General features: G+C 37.4%; 1 protein-coding gene across 1 annotated transcript in view; it reads right to left on the bottom strand.

Moving 5' to 3' along the window:
- MINDY4 (MINDY lysine 48 deubiquitinase 4) overlaps positions 1 to 21,705 on the bottom strand; it is a 92,861-nt gene that overhangs the window by 27,836 nt on the left and 43,320 nt on the right. The window contains exon 14 of the mRNA XM_013953024.2: positions 1,221 to 1,284. Coding sequence (XP_013808478.2) covers positions 1,221 to 1,284 — 64 coding nt within the window. The remainder of the gene's footprint in view (positions 1 to 1,220; positions 1,285 to 21,705) is intronic.

Below are 21,705 nucleotides of genomic sequence, written 5' to 3'. Positions count from 1 at the left end.
ACATGTGGGTGCACATAAAATCCAATGAACAGAAAGAGACACCAGACATTTCACTTAGCATAGGCAACACAAGGACACTCCAGTGCCAGCTATGACATAACAGCAAAAAACAAAATCTAGCAGCAGACTGTGCTACAGAAAAGAACCATCTAACCATTAATAAATAACATATGTCAAGAAACATGAGGGGAAAAAACAAGAAAGTTTCCAGGAAAAAATAAAGCAAACTATCATGCCATAAGACATGAATAACATAGATATTGCCAGCTTGGACTTGATTTATGATTATAAAAATAACTGCACCCATTTATAGCCGGAAGGAACCCCCAAAGTTTATAGATTCTTACTGATGCTTACAAGATTTCTAAATCTGCCAGTGATGTTCCACCACCTTTCTGGGGAATCACTGTGCAACTGCAGTACAAAATTCATGTAGCAACAGTTTAAGAGAAGAAAATTAAGCTTGTCTTTTGCAGTCAAAATGGCAGTACTACATATTTTATGACTGTAGACCATATTCAGACTACACAATTTCTGCCCATATCCCAGCTTTCGGAGAATCCATGTCCCAGAATTCTGGGATCTACATTTCACCTATGTCCAAGACATAGTGTTTCCAAGCAACTGGATGCCTATGCAAACCTAGAGCCAATCAGCAGGAGATGTCTGGTACGGAACATGAGCTGGAATTTAGCCTGCATAAAATTGTGGTCCTAAGTGTCAGACAGCAATTCAGACTTCTTATTTTCAAGAACCATTTCTCTTGCATACTCCTATAATCCATGTCTCCAGTTTAAAGAATCAGCATCAGCTCAGCTAGCTGAGCAGCGATCATTTATACAGAAGGATGTCAGACACGCATGCTCTGTTGCCATTCTGGGATGACAAGGAGGAAATTCAGTTTTCTACATCATCTTTACCTCAGCCTTAAAATCAGCTAAATTCAAAAAAGTTCAAAAGAGACAGTGTACATTTACACACTTAGATATAGACACACCCAGACCAGAAAACCAGGCCAAAAAGCAGAGGCTCTGAAAGCAAAGGCAACAATCTGTCAAAATACATGGGGGAAAAAATAACAGGTGAAGATGTTTGACACTATGGGAAAAAAGAAAAAACATGAAGACCCTTAAAGAAGAAATGTCATCTCTTCCCAAAGATCCGTTCATAGCTCTGCACGCATAGGCCTATGGTAACTTCTAGGCTCCATGCTTACATACCTGAGTACAATACCCATGGCTGCCAATCAGTCGGTTTGTAAGCACATCGAAATCATTGCGCACCCTGAAAAGGAGCAGAGAATATTTAATCACAATTGCTTCTTTTCACTACACTTAATTTTTCTAAAAAAAAAAGGCTTTCTTGGAAAAAGCCTGTTTCACCACCACGAATCAATATTAGATAGCTCTACATTTTGAAATTCTTTCAAGCTGAATTTTTGCAGGACAAAAAAGATTTTCTTAATACCAATGAAAAGTTGCTAAACCTGTGGCAAGCAGAAGTTAGTTAGAACTAGACCAAAGAAGATAGCTATAGAGGAAAAGAGAAGTCATCGGCACCAAGAGTTAGAACTTCTGTAGTTAGAACTATTAAACTGATTCAGTTGTAGAATTAGAAAAGATTTTCTCACAAATGCATGCATTTGTTATTCACAGAAACACAGAATAGCTGAGATTGGGAGGGACCTTGAAGATCACCTGGTCCAAACTCCCTGCTCAAGTAGGGTCAGCCACAGCAGGTTGCCCAGGACCTGGTCCAGGAGGGCTTTCAACATCTCCAAGAACAGAGAAGCCACAACCTCTCTGAGCAACCTGTTCCAGTGTTCAACCACCCTCACAGTAACAAAGTGCTTTCTTATGCTCAAACAGAATTTCCTGTGTTCCAGTTTGTGCCCATTGCCTTTCGTCCTGGTGCTGGGCACCACCGAGAAGACTCTGGCTCTGTTTTCTTTACTCTCTGCCATCAGGTATTTACACACATGGATAAGATCCCCCCCCCTCCCCCCGAGCCTTCTCTCCTCCAGGCTGAACAGGCCCAGCTCTCTCAGCTTCTCATGTGACAGATCACAGAATCACAGAATCAAAGAATCACAGAATCACAGAACGGTTGAGGTTGGAAGGAACCTCTGGAGATGGTCTAAGTCCAAACCCCTTGCTCAAGCAGGGTCACCTAGACCATGTTGCACAGGATTGAGTCCAGGAGTGTTTTGAATATCTCCAGAGAAGGAGACTCCACAACCTCTCTGGGCAACCTGTTCCAGTGCTCTGTCACCCTCACAGTAAAGAAATTTTACTTCATGTTCGGATGGAATCTTCAGATGCTCCAGTCCCTTAAACATCTCTGTGCTCCCTTTGCTGCACTCACTCCAGTAAATCCATGTCTCTCTTGTACTGGGGAGCCCAGCTGTGGACACAGCACTCCAGATGTGGCCTCACCAGGGCTCAGTGGAGGGGAAGGATCACCCCCTTTGACCTGCTGGCAATGCTCTTCCTAATATAGCCCAGGATACCCTTGGCCTTCTTGCCACAAGGACACGTTGCTGGCTCATGGTCAACTTGTTGTCCACCAGCACACCCAGGTCCTTCTCTGAAAACCTGCTCTCCACCTGCTCAGCCCCCAACCTGTGCTGCTGCATGGCGTTATTCCTCCCTGGGTGCCGGACTTGACACTTCCCCGCGTTGAGCTTCATGAGGTTCCTCTCTGCCCATTTCTCCAGCCTGTCGAGGCCCCTCTGAAAAGCAGCACAACCCTCTGGGGTATCAGACACTCGTCCCAATTTTGTGCCATCTGCCAAATTGCTGAGGGTGCTTTCCGTCCTCTGGGGCAGGTCATTAATGAAGAAGAACAGTATTGGCCCCAGTATCGGCCCCTGGGGGACACCATAGTGACTGGTCTCCAGGTGGACACTGTGCCATTGATTACAATCCCTCTCAGCCTGGCAGTTCAGCCAGTTTTCAGTCCACCTCACTGACCACTTATCTAGCCTGCACTTCATCAGCTTGTCTATGGGGTTGTTATGAGCGACAGTGTCAAAAGCCTTACTAAAGTCAAGGTAAGCAACATTTAAGGCTCTCCTCTCATTTACCAAGCCAGTCCATTCCTATCATTAACTCCTGGGTTATACCCACTAACTGAATGTGATATAATATATGCATTATATTGTCCATGAGAAGAAGAACAACAAAAAATGACTATAGGTGCACACATTTATGATACTACTGTGTGGACTTTTCTTCTATTTTATGAGATCAAAGGGAAAAGTCATGAAATATCATTATTGATAATTATGGAGAAACATCTCCCCAAATCAAGTTCCCTCTCCCACAACTCCTGGAATTATTGAATTAGTGACTGGCTGATGTCCTAAAACATGCAGGCTATAATTGTGATCAATTTTATCCTGCAGATATAATGTAACGGCAGTCATTATTCTATTCATAAATAAATTTCTAATCTGGTTTTGAGAACAACCAATGTACTATACTCTAGGACAGCTATGGCAATAAACTCCACAGATTAATTCTATGGTTCATAAAAGAGTTATTTCCCTTCTTCAGTATAAAATACGTTGATCCTAATTATTTTGCCTAGATCCTCATTTTGGTACTGTTGCAAGAGAAGACAAGAGAATGCCTGACTGATCAGCATCTGAGACCTAAGTTATTCTACACGTCCGCCATTTGTGATGTTTTAAATAAAAAATATGTAGCATTCTCACTCTCCTTTGGTATGCAAATTCTTATGTGCCTCCAGTTACTCATGTTCCCTGACTTAGCACAATAATTTTTAAAAAAGACTTTCTTTGTGACAATGTAACAGCTGAATTGATGAAGCTAGAGTAAAGCTAGTGTGAAATTTCACCTCAGCATAGCTGTACATGCTCAGTTAAAAATTGATTTCTTAAGTAAAAAGCTGGGACATTCCCGCATTTCCTGTCTTCATCCCAAATGTTACAAATATACTTTGAACACGAAAATCAGAATGTACTATATAACTTATGAGATGTCCAGCCCAAATAATTCTTAGAATCATTCAAATTTGAATCACAGCTCTCAAGGTCATCCCACACCAGTGCCCCATGTTTTAATGCTACGGATAATTTACAAGTTAGTTTCAGTGATAACAAAGTGCTACAGTAACACCTCTTGCTAGTGTGAAATCAAAGAAAAGACCATGGAAAGTGTGTGGGGGGGGTATGGAAAATTCTCTCATGCAGCACTGCAAGGAATGGATGGGCTGATAATAATCTTTGGAATTCAGCCATTTTTTAGTTTTAGAAACATTTTCATCTTGAAAACTCCGTAGCCGTGTTTGAAATGAGTAGACTATACAATATGCGTCAGTTAGGGACGATGGGACACACGAGAGAGACAATAGGAGGAAGTTCTAATTTCATCTGTAGGTAAAAACAATATGGGAGTTTAGAGGTGTATCTCAGAGTTTCAAGAAGACGCACATCTGCCTTTCAAATCATCTCTTCTGATGAGGAAACAAACATTAGGCATATAGCTACAAGATTATAAATCACTAAGATTATTATTTGTACTGCCAAAGACTTACCATCTCCTATGCAGGTGTATTTATTTTTATTACAATAAAAGGTGTCAGCTTTTAAGTGCAAGTACACCTCATGCATTGTAAAAATATCAGAAGACTATAACAATGATGTGTTTTGTTTTCTGCTGGGCTATGAAGAGACTCAATGATTACAAGCAAATCTGAAGCATTTGTTCATTTTGGTATCAAATCAGGCAAAATCAAATGTCAAAATAGGTGTAATGAATAAATCACTACTACTAATACTGTTTTGTCTCTGCATGGAATCTTCAGTTTGTAATTTTAATATCATTTTAGAACAGTAAAATATATTAATTTTAAGTCACAAGACCTTAAGAATCCTATTCATCATCAGGCAGTGAATCAGAGGCTTGACTCAGTACGAATCCCTTTTTCTTAGTTCACAACCCAATACTCTGTGTGGTGCTTTAGGTCAACAAAAAGGCACCACCCAAGAGAAGAGTGTTAACGGCAAATATTTTTTCCTAGTGCAGTATTATCAGTATTTTCCTGTGTCGTGGTGGTACAGAAATCTGAAACTGAAGCATGAAAGTGAAGTATTTTGACTGCTGACTCAAAATAGTGGTGTTTGCCTCACCTGGTAATATTGCAAATCTGCTGAACAAATTGTTTGATTAGACAGCACCATACTGATTTTGAAAAACTCTTGAACAAATACTGAAAATTAACCATGTGTTGAAATATGCTTCAGCACTATCTTCAGCAGGAATCATTTCCTAAATTGGTACATAATCAAAACAGCTATGATGAGATCTGCTAAATTTCATATTGTTCCATAAGATCTCCCAGCTGAAGCATCATGAACTTTATTTTTTATTTGTATTGCATGTAAAGTAATACAGATTATGTCTGCACTATGATCGGAGAGGAGAGTGCTGTGAACTCTCTGTGGAGTAGAAGCAGCCTGCTGGGACAAGAGACACACAGCAGCTGAAAAGTTTATTGCAGTGGATTCATTGCTACTGATTTCTAAGCAAACAGAAGCTAAGCTGGGCATGTTTTTTTTTTTTTTTCCCCCCCCATGGGAAGGCAAGATAGGCAGCAGCAATGTGGGAGTTTGCTTTGGGTCCCTGTTTGGTGGCTGTTAAAACTCAGATTATCGTACTTCCTAATGTACGTAAAGTCACGCCCAGCTTTTCTGGGGTCATGATAAAAACGTGAACATATTTTTATATGTCCACATAAGCTAAGTAACATGGCAACATTCTCCACATAGTTTAGTAATTTTGTATTGTTCTCATTTTAAGTTTTTTTCCCACTATCATATTTCAATTTAGGTTTTGTTTGTTTTTTTTTCATATGAGGGTGAAGGAACCTTTTTCCTGGGGGATCTACAGGCAACTTTGTTTCATTCAGTTTGCAACTAAATGGGTTTTTCTCACTTTATTATTGCATAAAACTAATGTGTGTTAGTATGTGGCAAAGCCAAAAATGTGTAAGGTAGCTTCAGAGCATATACCTACCTCATAGCAATTGGAGAAATCTCCTCATGACAGAAATCAACCAAAACCATATGTAGTGAAAGGTATGTATTTTTTGATGTTTTCTGTGCTGCTGGGTTTAGGGCAGGAATGTCTGAAATAGCCCTTCCAAAAGAATATGATAAATCTGATTTTCTCCATACTCCAGTTGATTCTGTTAATCTTCAGCCTTGCTGGAAATGTAAGTTTCAAATTATCAAGAAGTGAAGTAAGGCATTTATTGAGGATGTAAAGTACTAAAGAGGTACACACGTTCTGAGTCAAACCTCTGACAGCTCTGAATATTCACAGCCATGCTGACATATGTCAGCCACAATAATTCTTATCGATCAAGAATCTGCCTCATGTTTTCAATTCATTCATCCATTCTGCGATATACACGTTACAAACAAATCATCTAAGTGTTTTAGACAGATGGAGAAAAATACCATCATTAGCTGAAACTGTAATGACAGTATAATTCCAGTGTATGGACTCAAATTTTAAAAATGCATAAATACAAGTCCAAAGTATAAATATTTTGAGGACTGGATGCTACAGCATAAAATAATCAGTAATCAGAAGAGCTTTTTTCTTTTAAATAACAATGAATTAGATAAATAACACATTTTCAAAATGTTTTACACATATTAATTCTCAATCTATTTCCAGGGAAACCCTTGCCAAGACTTTAATGGAGAACATCAGTGCATTGCATATTAAATACAAAAGTCACAGACACACTAAACACTAGGAAGAACTCCAGCCTATCAAAATGTGAACCTGCTAATGTTAATTATTTTCCCCTTGACATCCTTTGGACGGAAAACAATTTAAGAACAAAAAATAAAACAATATAAAGCAAAGAACGGAGTGTTTAAGTAAGCACTAGCTCTGTTACAGTCCTTAACTCTGTGGCAAAGCTGTAATAGTAAATTGGTGACCTCACTTTGTTCATGGCAACAGACAGCTATATTAACAAACACACAATTACGAGTCTATTCCCAAAATAGAATTTGGGTTGGGAGAGAGAAAAACTCCTCTTCAAGCATACGGATTTCAATAATTACAATGGGGATGTGGAAAATGACAGGATGGGTGACTGGCTTATTGTGTAAATGTTCCTTTTTTTTTCTTTTTTTTTTTAAACTGGCACACTGCAAAGGTTTTAAATGAATGTTTAAAAAAGAAGGGAAGAGCCCCTCTGTTTAAAAAAAAAAAATCTATTACTGTTTGTGATGCAAACCAGTAAAAGGAAGGAAGTGGCTTCAGTCTTAATTTACCACTTTTTTTCACGTACCTGCTAATTTAACAAAGTTCTTAAAATGTACATGTAGTCAGGTAATCATGCACACTTAGTTCATCAGCTCCGCTGGTACAGGGTGCTAACACACTATACAAAGCATTTATATTTCAGAGGGATAGATCTGATGTAAAAAGTAATTCAAGTCTTGGCAAATTCAAGGGTGTGTCAACTGTTCCATTTTTCAATAGAATTTATCTTTTTTATTGAATGTACTATGTTCTTCTGAGCCCAATTCTTTAAAGATACTAAACCAGGATCTGCTTATTCTTGTTGGCCTTAAGTTTAGCAAACAGAGCTGAATAGGACACTGAAGAAGAGGACACTGGTTGAAACTTGGCAAAAAAATGAAAGTGTTTTTCCAGTTGCTCTGCTATGCAATAGAATCAAGCTTATTCTTTCACATCTTTGGGTGTCTTTTTAAAAAATTCACCTTATGTACCTAAAATCAAAAAAGTTTGTTTCTGTAAAGCTTTGATTTCCTGAAGGAGAGGGAAACAATGAGACTGGGAACATGACAAAGCTGGTCAATCTCTTAAGCACAGGTTTTTCTTGTCATTAATTTATTTAGATCTAAAGATGGACACATAAGCTTCAGCTAATCACTTTGGGCTTCTTTACCCTTTAGTACATGGATGGAAACTGGCACCTCCTGAAGGTAGTTTATGTGACCTAGCTTAGATAATGTGCAGAGCAGGGGAAGAAATTCTACTTGGAAATCCCTTATCAGTTTGATGATTGTAAAAAGAGCCTACCATGACTGGGACATGGCCATCTAAATGTTAAATACCAAGGCTGGGATAGATAAATCACACTCACAAAGATGCCAGCATTGCAGTCAGACTGAGTATATCTTTTTAGTCTACAAACTGAGGAATAAGTTTGCTATAGTAATGAGAGCAATCTGTAGCCAATACTGATGAGAAACTGCCCTTGCTCGGACAAGACAACTAAAAGCAGTGCATTAACACTTCGTTTCAAATACTCAGTTTGCTATTTTAACTCAACATTAACAGAATTCGAGCATTTAGTTTCTCTAGCTTAAATTTTCCCTCCATTTTTCTTGGCAGTAGTTTTTTTAAAGGAGAAAATATTACCTCAGATACATGCAAAAGATGACTTCACAGACAGATTAGACTAGCTCACTTAATTGTAATTTAGGCTGTGTGAAGATACAGTAGAATAAGAAAAAGTTCAGAGAGCCACAAGAAACCACTTTCAAAAAATGGAGCAGTTTTCTTATGAGAAGTGACTAGATAAACTAGAACCATTCAGCTATGACAGGAAACAATCGATGGAATACAAGAGAAGTTAAAGAATTTGTCAGCGGTAAGGAGATGAATGAGGAACATTTGCTTATTACTTTTCATAGCATGAACTAGGCAACACCCGGTAAAATTATTGGACAACCAATTTAAGCAAACAAAAGGAAAAACTCTTTCATAAAGTGCATAACTAAATTGTGGAACTCATTGCCACAGGATGTTGAGGAGGCCAAAAGAATAAAAAGGTTCAAAAAGGGTTTAGACAAATTCAAGGAAGATTGGTTCATCAAGGGCTAATAAACTTAATGGTCCGGATACCACTGCCAGTTTAGGAAGTCTATGAATTACTGACTATTGGAAACGTGGAGAATATACCAGCAGAATAATTGCTCTATATTCACCTCATTTCTTACGTGGTTTCCTTCAGCAGCCACTGCTTTCCACTGGCAAAGAAAGGATACTAGTCTAGATGGACCTTTGTTCTGATCCTATATGGATAGTCTTACGGAACTGAGGGGCAATTAAATGCATGTATCTCAGATACTCATCAGAGCAATACTCTTCATGTATGTTAGGTCTGGTGTGGACTACAGCAATAGCCGCTGGGATAAAGGAGAGCTGTGGAGACAGGGGGAAGAAAGGAAGATGTTGTTCTCTGTATCTGGCAGGTAAACTCCGGCCATCCTAGTTACTTTCTTTCACAGAAAATCACAACATTCCTTAATTACTTTCTTGGCTTTTCATACTTTTTTAAAGTCGTGTTTTAGGAAGCTGATATCTAATCTAAACTTTGACTGTGCTTACTGAGTCACACCCTAAGTTTATTGATAAACACTTTTATTCTTGACCTAATGCTGTTCTTTGAATTAAATAACTATTCTTGGTCGCTCTTGTTTATTTACCCTGCCACCCTTACATATTTAGAGAATAGTCATGTCCCCTCTCAAAATTTGTTTTTTTAGGCTAGAAAAGATAAACACTTTTGTTTTCCTTTTATAAGACGGATTTCTCATTCCTATGATCTTGCCTTTCTCTGCGCTTTTTCCAGTTTTAATGGGTGAACCCGATTTGACATGGTATTTCAGTGACAACACATCAGTGTCTTGTACAGTCTATTAATATTTCTTCACCTCCTAAAATTGCTTATGTTGATATGCTTGTTCTCAACTTCTTATCCTGACATTTACAACTCGTGAACCCTCACACAACAGCAGTGAGTAGTCTCTATTTGCATGACCTTGTACTTTATGCAGTTAAAAGTAATTTTTTTTTATTATCCTCATCATGAAGGCCAACTCTTTTTGTACAACACTATTCTTTCTCTGGACAGTGCCTTCCAACTTTGAGTCATCAGTACATTTCAGTAGCACATTCCTCCCTTTTTCCAACATTACTGAAGGGAATATTAACTATATTTAATCCCATCAGTGATCCAGATTGATCACTGATGAACTCTATCAGTAATCTTCCCCACACTGATAGCTCTCTTTTCAGAACCCTGCATTTCAGTCTCCACTCTGTTCCATTCCTTTATTACAGTTTTTAAATGATCTCTCATCTTCACTTCCGAAAATGATTTCTCATGTGGTATGACATCAAATGCAAAAAAACCCTTCTCATTATCTCTCCATTAACTAATGTTCTGATCATTTTACAACTGTTTTTTTCAGTTTAACTAAAAGTTTTCCATTCAGAACCATACTGCGTGCTTTCCTGAAGTCATCTATTTCATTTCCCCTTTTTAAAAATCTGTGCTTTTATCAAAGCAGAATATTAGTTTAGTCTCATATAACCTATCTTCAGTAAAAGCATGCTGCAATCCCTACCATTTTCCATTTACCGCTGTACATATTAGTTACTCTCCTTTCAGAATTTTCCCTACAGCTTTTCAAACTAACAAGTTAAGGACTAAGCTATCTGTCTTCCTTTTCCATCTTTCTTAAATATAGATATTGTTTGCTATATAAATATTGTTTGTCATATGCTGATCTCTATTGTAAAAAAGGTATTAACCATCCTTACTATTATATCTCTGATTTTAGAGGTTAATTCTTACAGTACTTGGTGATGGAGAGTATCCATTTGTCCACACTTACTGAACTGGAGATGCAAGGTTACTCTACTTTTTAAGAAGCCAAGTGATACAGTTTGGGGGGAAAAAGAAAAAAAAAAAGCTTTTAGTAATCCAGCCCATTCATAAAGTCTGACAAAGCAAGTGATAGCTTAGAAAATCTTGCATAAGTTTAAGAATAAGTTCTAGGCAAAAAGATTGCTGGCTTATTTTTCCTTCGTGCTCTGGGGCCACTGCTTTTACAGGTTCACTTCCACCTCCCATGAAATTAATTTTGTTCCTATGTATGGATTCCAATTAGCCAGTTCTGACTTTGCACCATGTCATTCTCCTTATTGAAATTTAAGGCAGAATATTCATTTAGATTTGGGGCACCCCTTATATTATCCCCAATAACAGCCACATCCTCCCTACACAGTAACTTCACACCTTCTTTCCTTGACCTCTTTTTATTGATATGATAACTGTTTTTTGTTTAATTTCAATGACAAGGTCTGGGTTTGACCTTGTCTGACTCACATTATTTCTGAATTTTCTAGCACAAGGATTCAGAATGAAATAAACTTTGTGAAACAGTTGTTCCAGTTAGGTCAGGATAAAACTTCCTTCAGTGGATTTTTCCACTCACTTGAAACATAAAATCCAGAAATTTCAGGCTTTTCTTACATTTGAATCTTTGAGCTCTTCAATTCAGTTGATGTCTCCCACTAGCTCCTTAATTTTTCAAGGTGTGCCTTTTTAACAACAGCAAAAATTGAGTAATATTCAGGCTGCCTACTTGAGTGCAATGGACTTAAATGCCCACGAAGTTTAAAGAAACTGTGAGTAATACTAACTGACCATGGTGCAGGCAGGAAGAACAGTAGCTCACAGAGTCAAGGGGGAGAGCTACATCCACAGTGTTTACAGTGTGTGCTTAGAGTGTGTGCTTAACTCTGTTTTCCCACTGACTGCAAAAAAAACAGGGATTGACAGCACTGAATATTCTGTATTGTGTGCTGGATATTCTGCATCCTTCATCGCTCCCTTTTACTTAAATACTCTAGTAGATATATTGAGAATGATCTTTACTGATACACTTTTGTTAAACACTGCACTTAATCTAAACTTAATCAATTACTGATGACTCTAATCTAGGTTATTTTCTACATTTAGTTCTACAATAAAGCCTTCATTTTTACCAAATTAAAATAAAACTAGAATTATCACATATTTGTACAGCACATGTTTGATGACGATATCCATTGTCTATCACATTGTTAAGAGCATTTTTTCTCCAAAGAATGTTTGGAAAAGTAAAGTCTCCCCCAGTCTTACAATTCCTGCAGTACTTCTCACTTCAAAAATATTACAGATGCCCAAACCTGATCTTGGAATCAACAATAGAAATTCTCTTATTTTCTCAGAATTATTGTGAACCAAACTGATGCCCTTTTGTCCATGCTATCTTTTTGTATTACTTTACAATCTCCTGCTCAATTTCTTTACATAACTGACATACAATGCTATCTCATCGAAGTTTTCCTTTTCACATATCCTTTGGTACCTATTACAACTCCTCTTCTATTCTGTTTCTGCTATATCTAAATTAATCTGTTTCTGATTCAACAGTTTTGGTTCTTCCACTTTGTTGCTCAGCTTCCCTACCTTAGTATAAACTATATCTGAAATATCTTGATTATATTTCTCTGACCCCACATGATTTCCCTGGTGAATTAAGTATGGCTCTTTCAATATCTTTATCATCCTCTCAAATTTTTATACATCAGTTACAGATACAAACATCAGATACAGACAGTGAAAGGTTACCATTCTGATCAACAGTAACCCCTTCTTTCCTCTCAATATCCACATTCTAACCTTCTGCTATTACTTAACATTCTTAGTCTGAATTCTTTGTTTTTCACTGTCCTAACTTGGAATACCCAATAGTCTGCTGGAGTCCATGTGTTAAAAAAAAAAAAAAAAAAAGGAAAGGAAGAAAAACGTCCATCTTTTCCCCATCATGAGACATTCCCAGGACACTTCAGATCAACAGTGCTAGAGATATTTGTCGATCATCATACTTTTTTCATTCCTTTACACTCTTTCTTTAGGGATCAGAAAATTCTCCAGAGAATGAGCTGAGCTCCCTTCCCTTTAGGCATGTTACTCAGCTTCACGGACTTATTCTGATCTGTTCCAGGAGGAACTGGAGTTATTATGGGGAACAATCTGGATTTTGTTCCCCTGTTTCTGTGAGGAATCTTCGTGCTGCATATACACACCAAATATCCTTCCTCCTAGCATACAGTACACTTCTCTGTTCTGTGAATTTTCTTAACAAGGAGTCAACAGTCATGTGTGTTTCTGTTATTTGTATAGCTGAGCTCTTCTCCCATTAATTTTTTGTATTTTGTTCTTTCCCATTCTATCCATCTCATACCTAGCAGGATGTGGAGCATGTCTGCATACAATAACCCAGATCCTCTGTATTTTCTTGATTCTTCCCCTTTTTGCTGAAATCGGTTTCATCTTTTCCGATTTCTTACCACTAACATTTGTTCTCTGTTGTTTAGTGAAGCAAACTTCTTCAAACCTAATTCAGCTCTTCCTCTTCCTTGCCACTGTGGTCATGTTTCCCCCTGAGTCACATTCCTTATCTAGCAGGCTATATAGCTTCCTTATCTTATCTTCAGACCTTATTTGACAGATGCCTACACACTTGGGTTGTCTTAGACCTTTCTCTCCTTTCCTTCATCTTGCCTTCTCCATTCTACTACCCCCATCTATAGCTTTATTCCTGAGTCCTTGGATCCTCTCTGTCTCAACTGGTATAAGGTAACATTTCCTGCACCAATATATTCCTCTGTGTATCCACTTTTTAAAGAATACAAACGCCATAGCTGCAGACTTAGTTCTCACACCCTCCTCAGAACATTGCTAAGGTTGTCTCATTTGTTATCACTGTCTTTTTTTCTTGTCTTTCTTTGAAGGAAAAAGTTTAACCGCTTTCAAACAAACTGCCTTGCTTGTTGCCTTTTGAACCTACAAAGCAAGGGCTGTTGAAGCTACAATCTGTGCTTCATTAAGGTTCTACATTAACAAAAGTAATATCTGTCCAATGAACATTCAGCTTGAAGGACCTCTACCTCATTCACACACCAGAGCACCAAAGATATGAAAGATCCTGAAAATTATGAACTGCATGCAACCTATCCAGCTGCAGGCACAGAAGTTCACTTACCCAAACAAACAAGGGCTCATTTCTTCCCTAGCAAGAACTTGGTAAAATACACCATGACATGTATTTATATTACAATACTGTAAACACTGAGTGAAAATTGCTCACACATATAATTTTCTCCTTGCTGTGTGTCTTCCAGTTGTTCTCAAGTGGGGGGAAATTACTTACGAAAAGCTGGCTTACCCAGAATAAAAATATATTGACATCAAGAACTGAGTATGCCCTGTGTGACTGTATCTTCTATGTGAACTTGTAATTGCTTCAGCCACTGGACAAGCCATATTTTCACAAAAAGCATTTTTTCATCAGCCAAACAGCATGAGATTGTAAAAGAAGAGTAGGTACATTTTAGGGGAACTCTAGATTAAAGATTGGCTAAGAGTCACAAAATAGTGTCAGCTAAAGAAAATGGGTTGAGGGTGGAGGACCCGCTATTCTACCTGTGGTTCACGCACTGACACAACATCACTTTCTTTTTGAATGTTCTACTTGATTGAAAGAGTTCAAAAGTAAAGTAGCAGATCAGAATCAGGGTTATTTTACAGTAAATGATTTAGCTGGTCAAGGATACAGACAAAATGATTAATACATATGAATACTGTGATGATTATCCCTATTATACATCTCTCAATAAAAAGTTGTCTCTTTGCATAAAGACAGTCCTCCTACAGCTTGGTTTTCGTTTTAATGAAATAAGTTTTAACCATACTAAAAATTTTTCAATGTTAGTACTCTCTTTTAAGATTATTTATCATAATGAAATATAGATATTTAAGAGAGAGTGTTTATCCTGTCCTTCCAGCAATATGAAATAATCCACATGAAAATGGACCAGCAAATAGCGTTTGAAAGGCAGGTAACGTCATGGCTACAGAAGTTGAAGGTCAACAGTCAGTTTCCAGATTCCTGTCTCATGTGAGGTACATCATTTCGGCCACAATAAAGCAATGTGCTCACATGCATACTTATATCACATGTCTAACAAATTAAGCATGTCTGGAAGCTCTTTGATGAATCAGTTCCCACAGGCTTTAGCTTCCTATTTGTCACATGCACTTTCTGTTCTATGAAAACTCTGTAGAGCAGGAATTGTGTGGATACGGGCACACAAAAAAAGTCATCATCAGGCTAGGTAGAGTGTGACCTGTAGTAACAGCACATATACATGCTCTTACCCTGCAGCAAATACGAGATAACTTTCTCCTTTGTGAAACAAGGATGAACACATTTGTTTGCCCTACAGGGTAAGTGCATATATGGGTAGAGCTACTAGGGAGTTGTAGATGACATGTCGCACTGCTACTCACTCTTTCTGTTGGTATGGTAAAGAGGGGTCCTGATCTTTACTACAGCCCCTAAGTACTATATAATATACATATATAATAGTACATTTCACAGTGAAATATTATCCTGCAAAGGTAGAAGGAATGAGCACAGAACTGTTACAGGTTTAAACAATTGACAAAAATGGTTTGCCAATGGACTAAAGCAGGAATATTCTTGGAATGTGACTTGCAACCAGACATATAGTTGCAGAGGCAAAACAAAGTTGACGAATATACTGAGCATACTAGAGGGCATAACAATGATAACAACATATTGCATAATTTTTCCAAGATCCTTGGAACACTGAAAAATCAGGTTCCTCAGATAAGCAAGTTATTTATTCCTATTAGGTACACTAGTTCTCCAAATGTTGAAGCTAGATGCTCTGCACAGCAAATTCACGGCAGAGCCATGAACAGAAAAGAGGAATTGTAGCCACTGATCCTTTAACCTGTCTGATCAACCTTTCCTCTCACATAAAGTTTAAACAAGCCAGAATTTTTCTCCTGTAAAACATAACAAGTTGCAATTCTGCTTCATTTATTATGGGAAGGGTATTTTTAGAGATGAAATAGGTATATTGGACAGCTATCAAAATGATTTGCTGTTTGTGTTTTTTCCATGGGAAACATTAGCACAAAAGATGAAGGAAATTTAACTTCCCTGGTTTAGAAAAATGGTACCACAGGAATCAAGAGTGAGTGCGCAAAGACACAGAACATAGCTTTAATCACATGATTCCCCTTAGTATGAATTTCAGAGAACTATATAAGGAAACTAAGAACAGACTTATTCAGTGCAAAAAGGCCTAGATTGAGAAGGAACCAAACTGTAAATTATTCCATTTAATAAAAAGGCACTGGTTTGCGAAAAAATAACTGCTAAGCTTAGAAATGGAAAAGAGCACAAATAATTTTGAAATGGGGCTGCACACATTTCTGGAAGAGAAAGAACTATAGCAGGATAGTTATAAAGAGTTGTAGGATCATAATAAGGAGACATGGGTTGACTTATTTTTCTAAGTTTATAAGTGGTCAACTTTAACAGCCTCCTCTTGACCCCTTAAGTTGCTCTTTTTTTTTCCCACAGATAAAGCCATTGTTTTCTTTACTCTCACAGAAACACTTCAGAGAAAAAGGTGAAAAGATACCAAATGTCCAATGTTGACTGCAAAATTACATTTGTGATCTGCTGTTAATAAGTAATGAAGTATCTCAGCACAAGCTGACCAAAGAGATTGGTGTTTTGATAGTACTGGTCAGCACATTTGTGAGTGACACAACGAGTCTGTGTTTCAGATGAGGTTCTATTTAGCTTCTGCAGATAGCTTGAAAATGGCAAAACCTGTTTTTTTTACAAAGGAGTTTGAGTTAAGGCAATTGCTCAATCAATATGTTCTTAGCTCTAATGGGTTCTAGTAATGATGGTTTTATTGAATAAAGTTACTGCAAATATTCAGAAAAATATGGCAATGAAAACTGACAGTGTGCCTGGTTGGTAAGAGGCAGAAACTTAAAGGCTTTTCAATGAATGGATCAGGAACAGCCACATCCCAATAGAGCAACAGTTTTCCATGGGTAAGCATAGTGGAGAAGGTGCCAAGTGTCAGAGATGATGAGACAGCATCCAGCAGAGAAAGCTTGCACTGCAGTTCTAGTATACGTCGTAACTCCAACGAGACAGTGGGGTTTACTGAGGCTTTACTTACTGGGTCACTGTAAAATGAGTGTTCACTTCTTTCCCATACACAGTGCTCCATTCTCATATGCAATGAAGTGAAGTCCAGGTGGGAGCTTGCAGCCTGTCTATTAGCTCTGTCTCTCCCTGATACATGGAAAATATCTTGTGGCTCTTAACCACATGAAGATTCTAGTATGCATTTTGCACATTCGGGAAGATTAGTCCCCTGAGCTAGTATAACAGTGCCACTATTTTTTAATTCTTCGCTGGTTGTAAAAAAAAAGAAGTTACAATTGTTAGCGACTAGCACTCCTTCCTGTACCAGAAGCAACAACACGTTCTGAGCAACTTCCTCAGGAATTCTCATTCCTCTTTGGCGATTTGTTATCGGTTCTACCAGTGATCATTTGCGCATGGAATATGATAAACTCATTAGCAAAATCCACAAAGCAGTGCAAAACTCTGCATTTCCTGGCTGCGCAGGCTTACGGTGTTACTGATTTAGAGTAACTGCCCAATAGATGTAGCTGAAATTTGGAATTTCTGTTTGCAAGAAAAATCAGTAACAATGTAAAAATTATGGAGTCAGACCCAAAGTCAGCCTACTCCAGCACCCAGTCCGTAGCAGATGCTAGTAGCACACATCAAGGCAGAATACAAGCACGGGGCACATGGAGGCTGCATCTAGACTGGTGGGTTTAAGGCTACTGATGAATGGATCTTTTAGTCATTTGTCTACATCAGTTTGAACCTCTTCATACTTTTGGCCACTACAGTTTCCAGTACTGAAAGTTACTTATGTTGTGGAAGAAAAAGTACTACATTTTGTTTTAAAATTGAAGCTTGATAATTTCTGTGACTGCCCCCAGGTTTTTAAACTCTGAGAAACAGTGAATAATCATTCCTTATTGAACTTTGCCATAGATGTAAGAACTTTATCACATCCAAGTTGTCCCTCCTCAGTGCTGAAGAGAAAAGATTTAATTTATCCTCAAATGGAAACTATTCCATACTAATGGCAATCTTTTTTTTTTTCCTTCCAGTGTTTTCTAGTTCTAGTGTATCTTTATTGATCTGGGAAGACAAGGCTACATGCAAGATAAAGACATGAAAATATCACATATTTATATAAAGACTTTACTGTGCTTTTCTTCTATTCTCATTTCTTAACACTGTCATTCCTAACACATTATTTCTGTTTTGACTATCTTTGAAAATTGAACTGAGACTTACCAGTAATGGTGCCAGAATTTCCTCCTTTTCTTATAATAGCTGATTTAAAGGCCATAACTAGGTAAGTTGGGACTGCTTTTCTTAGCATGTATAACACTTCACCTTACTAATGCTGAATTTCATCTCCCATTTTATTGACCAGTCACTTTAAGATAGAATTCATTTGACTACACGATGTGTACAATGTACAGCCTACATCTGAGTAGGCCATTTAGATTTTCTTTATATACTGTGGAGATAACTAAGCATTTCAGGAAATGATTTATCTCATTCTACAGTAGACATTCAAAATAAGTCAAATGAATCATGATTTTTTTCTCTTTGTTGAGCACAGAGAGAGCCCAGATGTGAATATTTGCATAGTAAGTGATTAAAGTCAAGGAAGAGGAATCATTACACACAAGATGCTAGTCATCTAAGAGTTAGGTGTCTGCTCTAAGCAAGTCATTCTCTCTCCCTCCAAAGTTAAAGGAAAAAGATAGGCACGCCCCTATTGCAAGTCGTCCCACCTTTCCTGACACTTATATTTTGATGGGATGACTTTCCTAAAGAAGCTTATCTCATCTCACCGACTACAGATGGAGCTGGGAGGACTGAGACTGTATAAAACTTCTAGATGGCTAAATATAGATGAGATTATTCCATTGTTAGCACTGCGAGCTCTTCCTGAACTGCTAGAAGTTAGTCATGGATTTAAGAAGGTGCTAAAAAGTCTGGATCCCTCTGAACAGTACCAACTACTGCAGCTGTCATTCCTGAGCTACGTGACATGGTCACAACTGCATGCTGTCTTCCATCTGTAAAGACTTGGGGAGCATCTGCGCACACACTGATGGTCCTAAGCAAGTCTGTATCACCTGCAAGCCTTGTGGTCTCATTATCCTTCACTCCTTCTAGATCCTTTCTGGATGGGCTGAACTGTACAAGTCCCAGAACAGTGGTACATATCCTTCAATTAATAAACCTGACCATTTAGTCCACATTCAGTGTTCTATCTTTTAACCAGTAATTAATCCTTCCCCACCATATAAGACAATGTGTTACTATTTTCTTCTAATTTTGTCCTGAAATGAAAGCTTAAGTCAAATACTGGAATTATTCATGGAACAGAAAATATTGGGGAAAAATATTCCTGATTAAAAGAAACATTTCAATACTCATAAATCAAAACACCAATCTTCTCTTTGTCAAACCAAACATAGATGCTTTGTTCTGGTTTGGGTGGACATACTTTTGTATCTTGCACGATGCTCTGTTTTGTGATAATTATAGTTCAAGAATATTATGTTCCTAGTCTTCAATTTCCTTACAAGAGATGTAAATAAAGTATGGGAGAGAGATTTACCAAGGAACCCCAGACAGTCAGCATTGTGGGCGCATGATGCAGAACTGACCTAGACTGAAGTATCTGAATAAGATTTGAGAAGCAAAATATGTCAACTTCTCAACTAAAATTAAATATTTTTTCTAGCTTTTTCAACAGAGTATGCACACACGCACACAAAATCAGGAAAACTGAAACTTCCTTGAAATTTTCGATTTTTTTAGAAACTGATTTTCTTTTAAGAAACTCGGGCAAAAAAATTCCCAGGGAGGTCTATTGCTGAATGAAAATTCCACTACTGAAAACAACTCCATTACTCTTCAAATACTCATCCAGAACTATGTCAGTTATGTAAATACTTACTTGCAATGCCTGTAACAGCCACTAAATGGTACATATTTCTTGATGATATGAGCCATGAGGTTATTTGTAATATACTGAGAGAAATATTATGACATAGGCATTCATCTATTATTGAAAATTACATAAACAAAATTTAGTTTGCACTTTAAAAAAATAATTATGCAAAGGTCTGAAGACATATTCTACTGCTTCTAGTGACAGAGAAAAATTCCTATTTCTTATTTAAAAAAAGGTCTGCTACTGATGCAATGTACTATACAGTACTAAGCTAGAAGAGTAATGCTGCTTTAAAATGAAGTTCTGTGAGAAAGTCATGAACCTTCCTCCAAAGAGAGCTACATTTTATAAACAGTCCTCCATTGTGGACCAGATCTGTAAAAACATTTAGATACTGAAAAATGTAAATAGGCATCATAAGGAATTTTCATGTTCACTTCGAGACAGCTCCACCTGAATAGAATCACAAATGCTAAATTGGCTCTGTCATAAACCATCTGTTAAGAATTGAAAGGTGATGAGAAAAATAACCTCCTTGCTCATATTATTAAAGAATGTTCACCATTTAATGGCTAGTAAAGCAATGCAATCAATAGCAATTAGGAATATTGCTGCTTTTGAAAATTCTGCTACACGCCAAGTATATTGTTACTCACTCAAATACCTTTACTACACTGGACCTCTATTCCCTAAGTAGCTCAGAAAAAAGAGAATAATGACAAATGCTATAAAATTATTGTTTCATTATTGTCGGAGTACAAAAAGGGAGTTAAGCGAGTAGCCTGCAGTGTTACTGTAACGTAAAGAAAGGAAGAAACAAAAACAAAAGAAAAAAAATATCTGTAAATGCTTTTAGGAAGCTCAACGGGTGAGCAACTGAATGTATACCTCAAATTTGCTTCTAAGCTGCTATTTATTTTCAAGACAATGTAGAGCGGCAAGAAAGAAAAGCAACATTTCACTTACTCAAATCAAACCCATGCTGCTTTTAAGTGCAGCTGTTCTCTTCATGACAGTTATTACTGTAAGTTGGAAATACACTTGTCAAGGAACACCTTGACAGTTCTTTTCACTTGAGATAAGTCTATAAATCTTTACAAAAGTGGAATTGACAACATGAAGAAAGTTTTTATATTCTGACCAGCTCTGAGATGCACAGTAGCACAGAAATACATTCAAGATGTATAAAAACACAATTAACTGCAAACTTGTTTGGGCAAGCCTCTACTTGCTTTTAAAAAAGGCTACTTTAATGACTACCTCTTTAAGTTAGAGTCCAGCATAACTATTACACCAGTTATTAAATTCAGACAAGATTTATCATGCTTTACTTATAATCATCTAAAAATTAGGTGCCTAATCCAAGTTATGCTAGCCTTTCTTTATCACTGTCATTGATGCAGAGAATGGGGCACACCTGGCAAATAATTCATCCCGCCCTAAACCAGGTATCTAAGGTACGTGACATAAGCAGCTCTCTAGACAGGTCTTGCTTTCAACTGACAATACAGGGAGCATAGGCAACTACGTTAGACATAATGCCTAATGTTTAAATGGAGTTATTTACATCAAATAGGGTAGAATGATATTGCCACTTTAACAGCTTATAATGCTATTATATATACATGCGTGTGTGTGTGTGTGCGTGCATACACATATATTTGCAGAGAAAGAGAGAGAGAGAAGGAGAGTATTATATGCATAATGCTACCATCCCTGTTCAAAATGAAAACGAAGCAAAGCTGTCTAGGAGATCAGAAATTCTTCTACAGGAGATCAGAAAATCTCTGCTGGATAACTGGAACCAAAAATGTTATGTACTGAAATGATGAAGAGGAAAATATTAAATATCTACGAAGTTAGATTATTTTTGGTTGTG

This window comes from Apteryx mantelli, chromosome 2 (assembly GCF_036417845.1).
Source record: "Apteryx mantelli isolate bAptMan1 chromosome 2, bAptMan1.hap1, whole genome shotgun sequence".
In the NCBI taxonomy this organism is placed as follows: Eukaryota; Metazoa; Chordata; class Aves; order Apterygiformes; family Apterygidae; genus Apteryx; species Apteryx mantelli.
The sequence above is the reverse complement of the archived record's forward strand: the minus strand, read 5'-3'. Positions and strand labels throughout refer to the sequence as shown.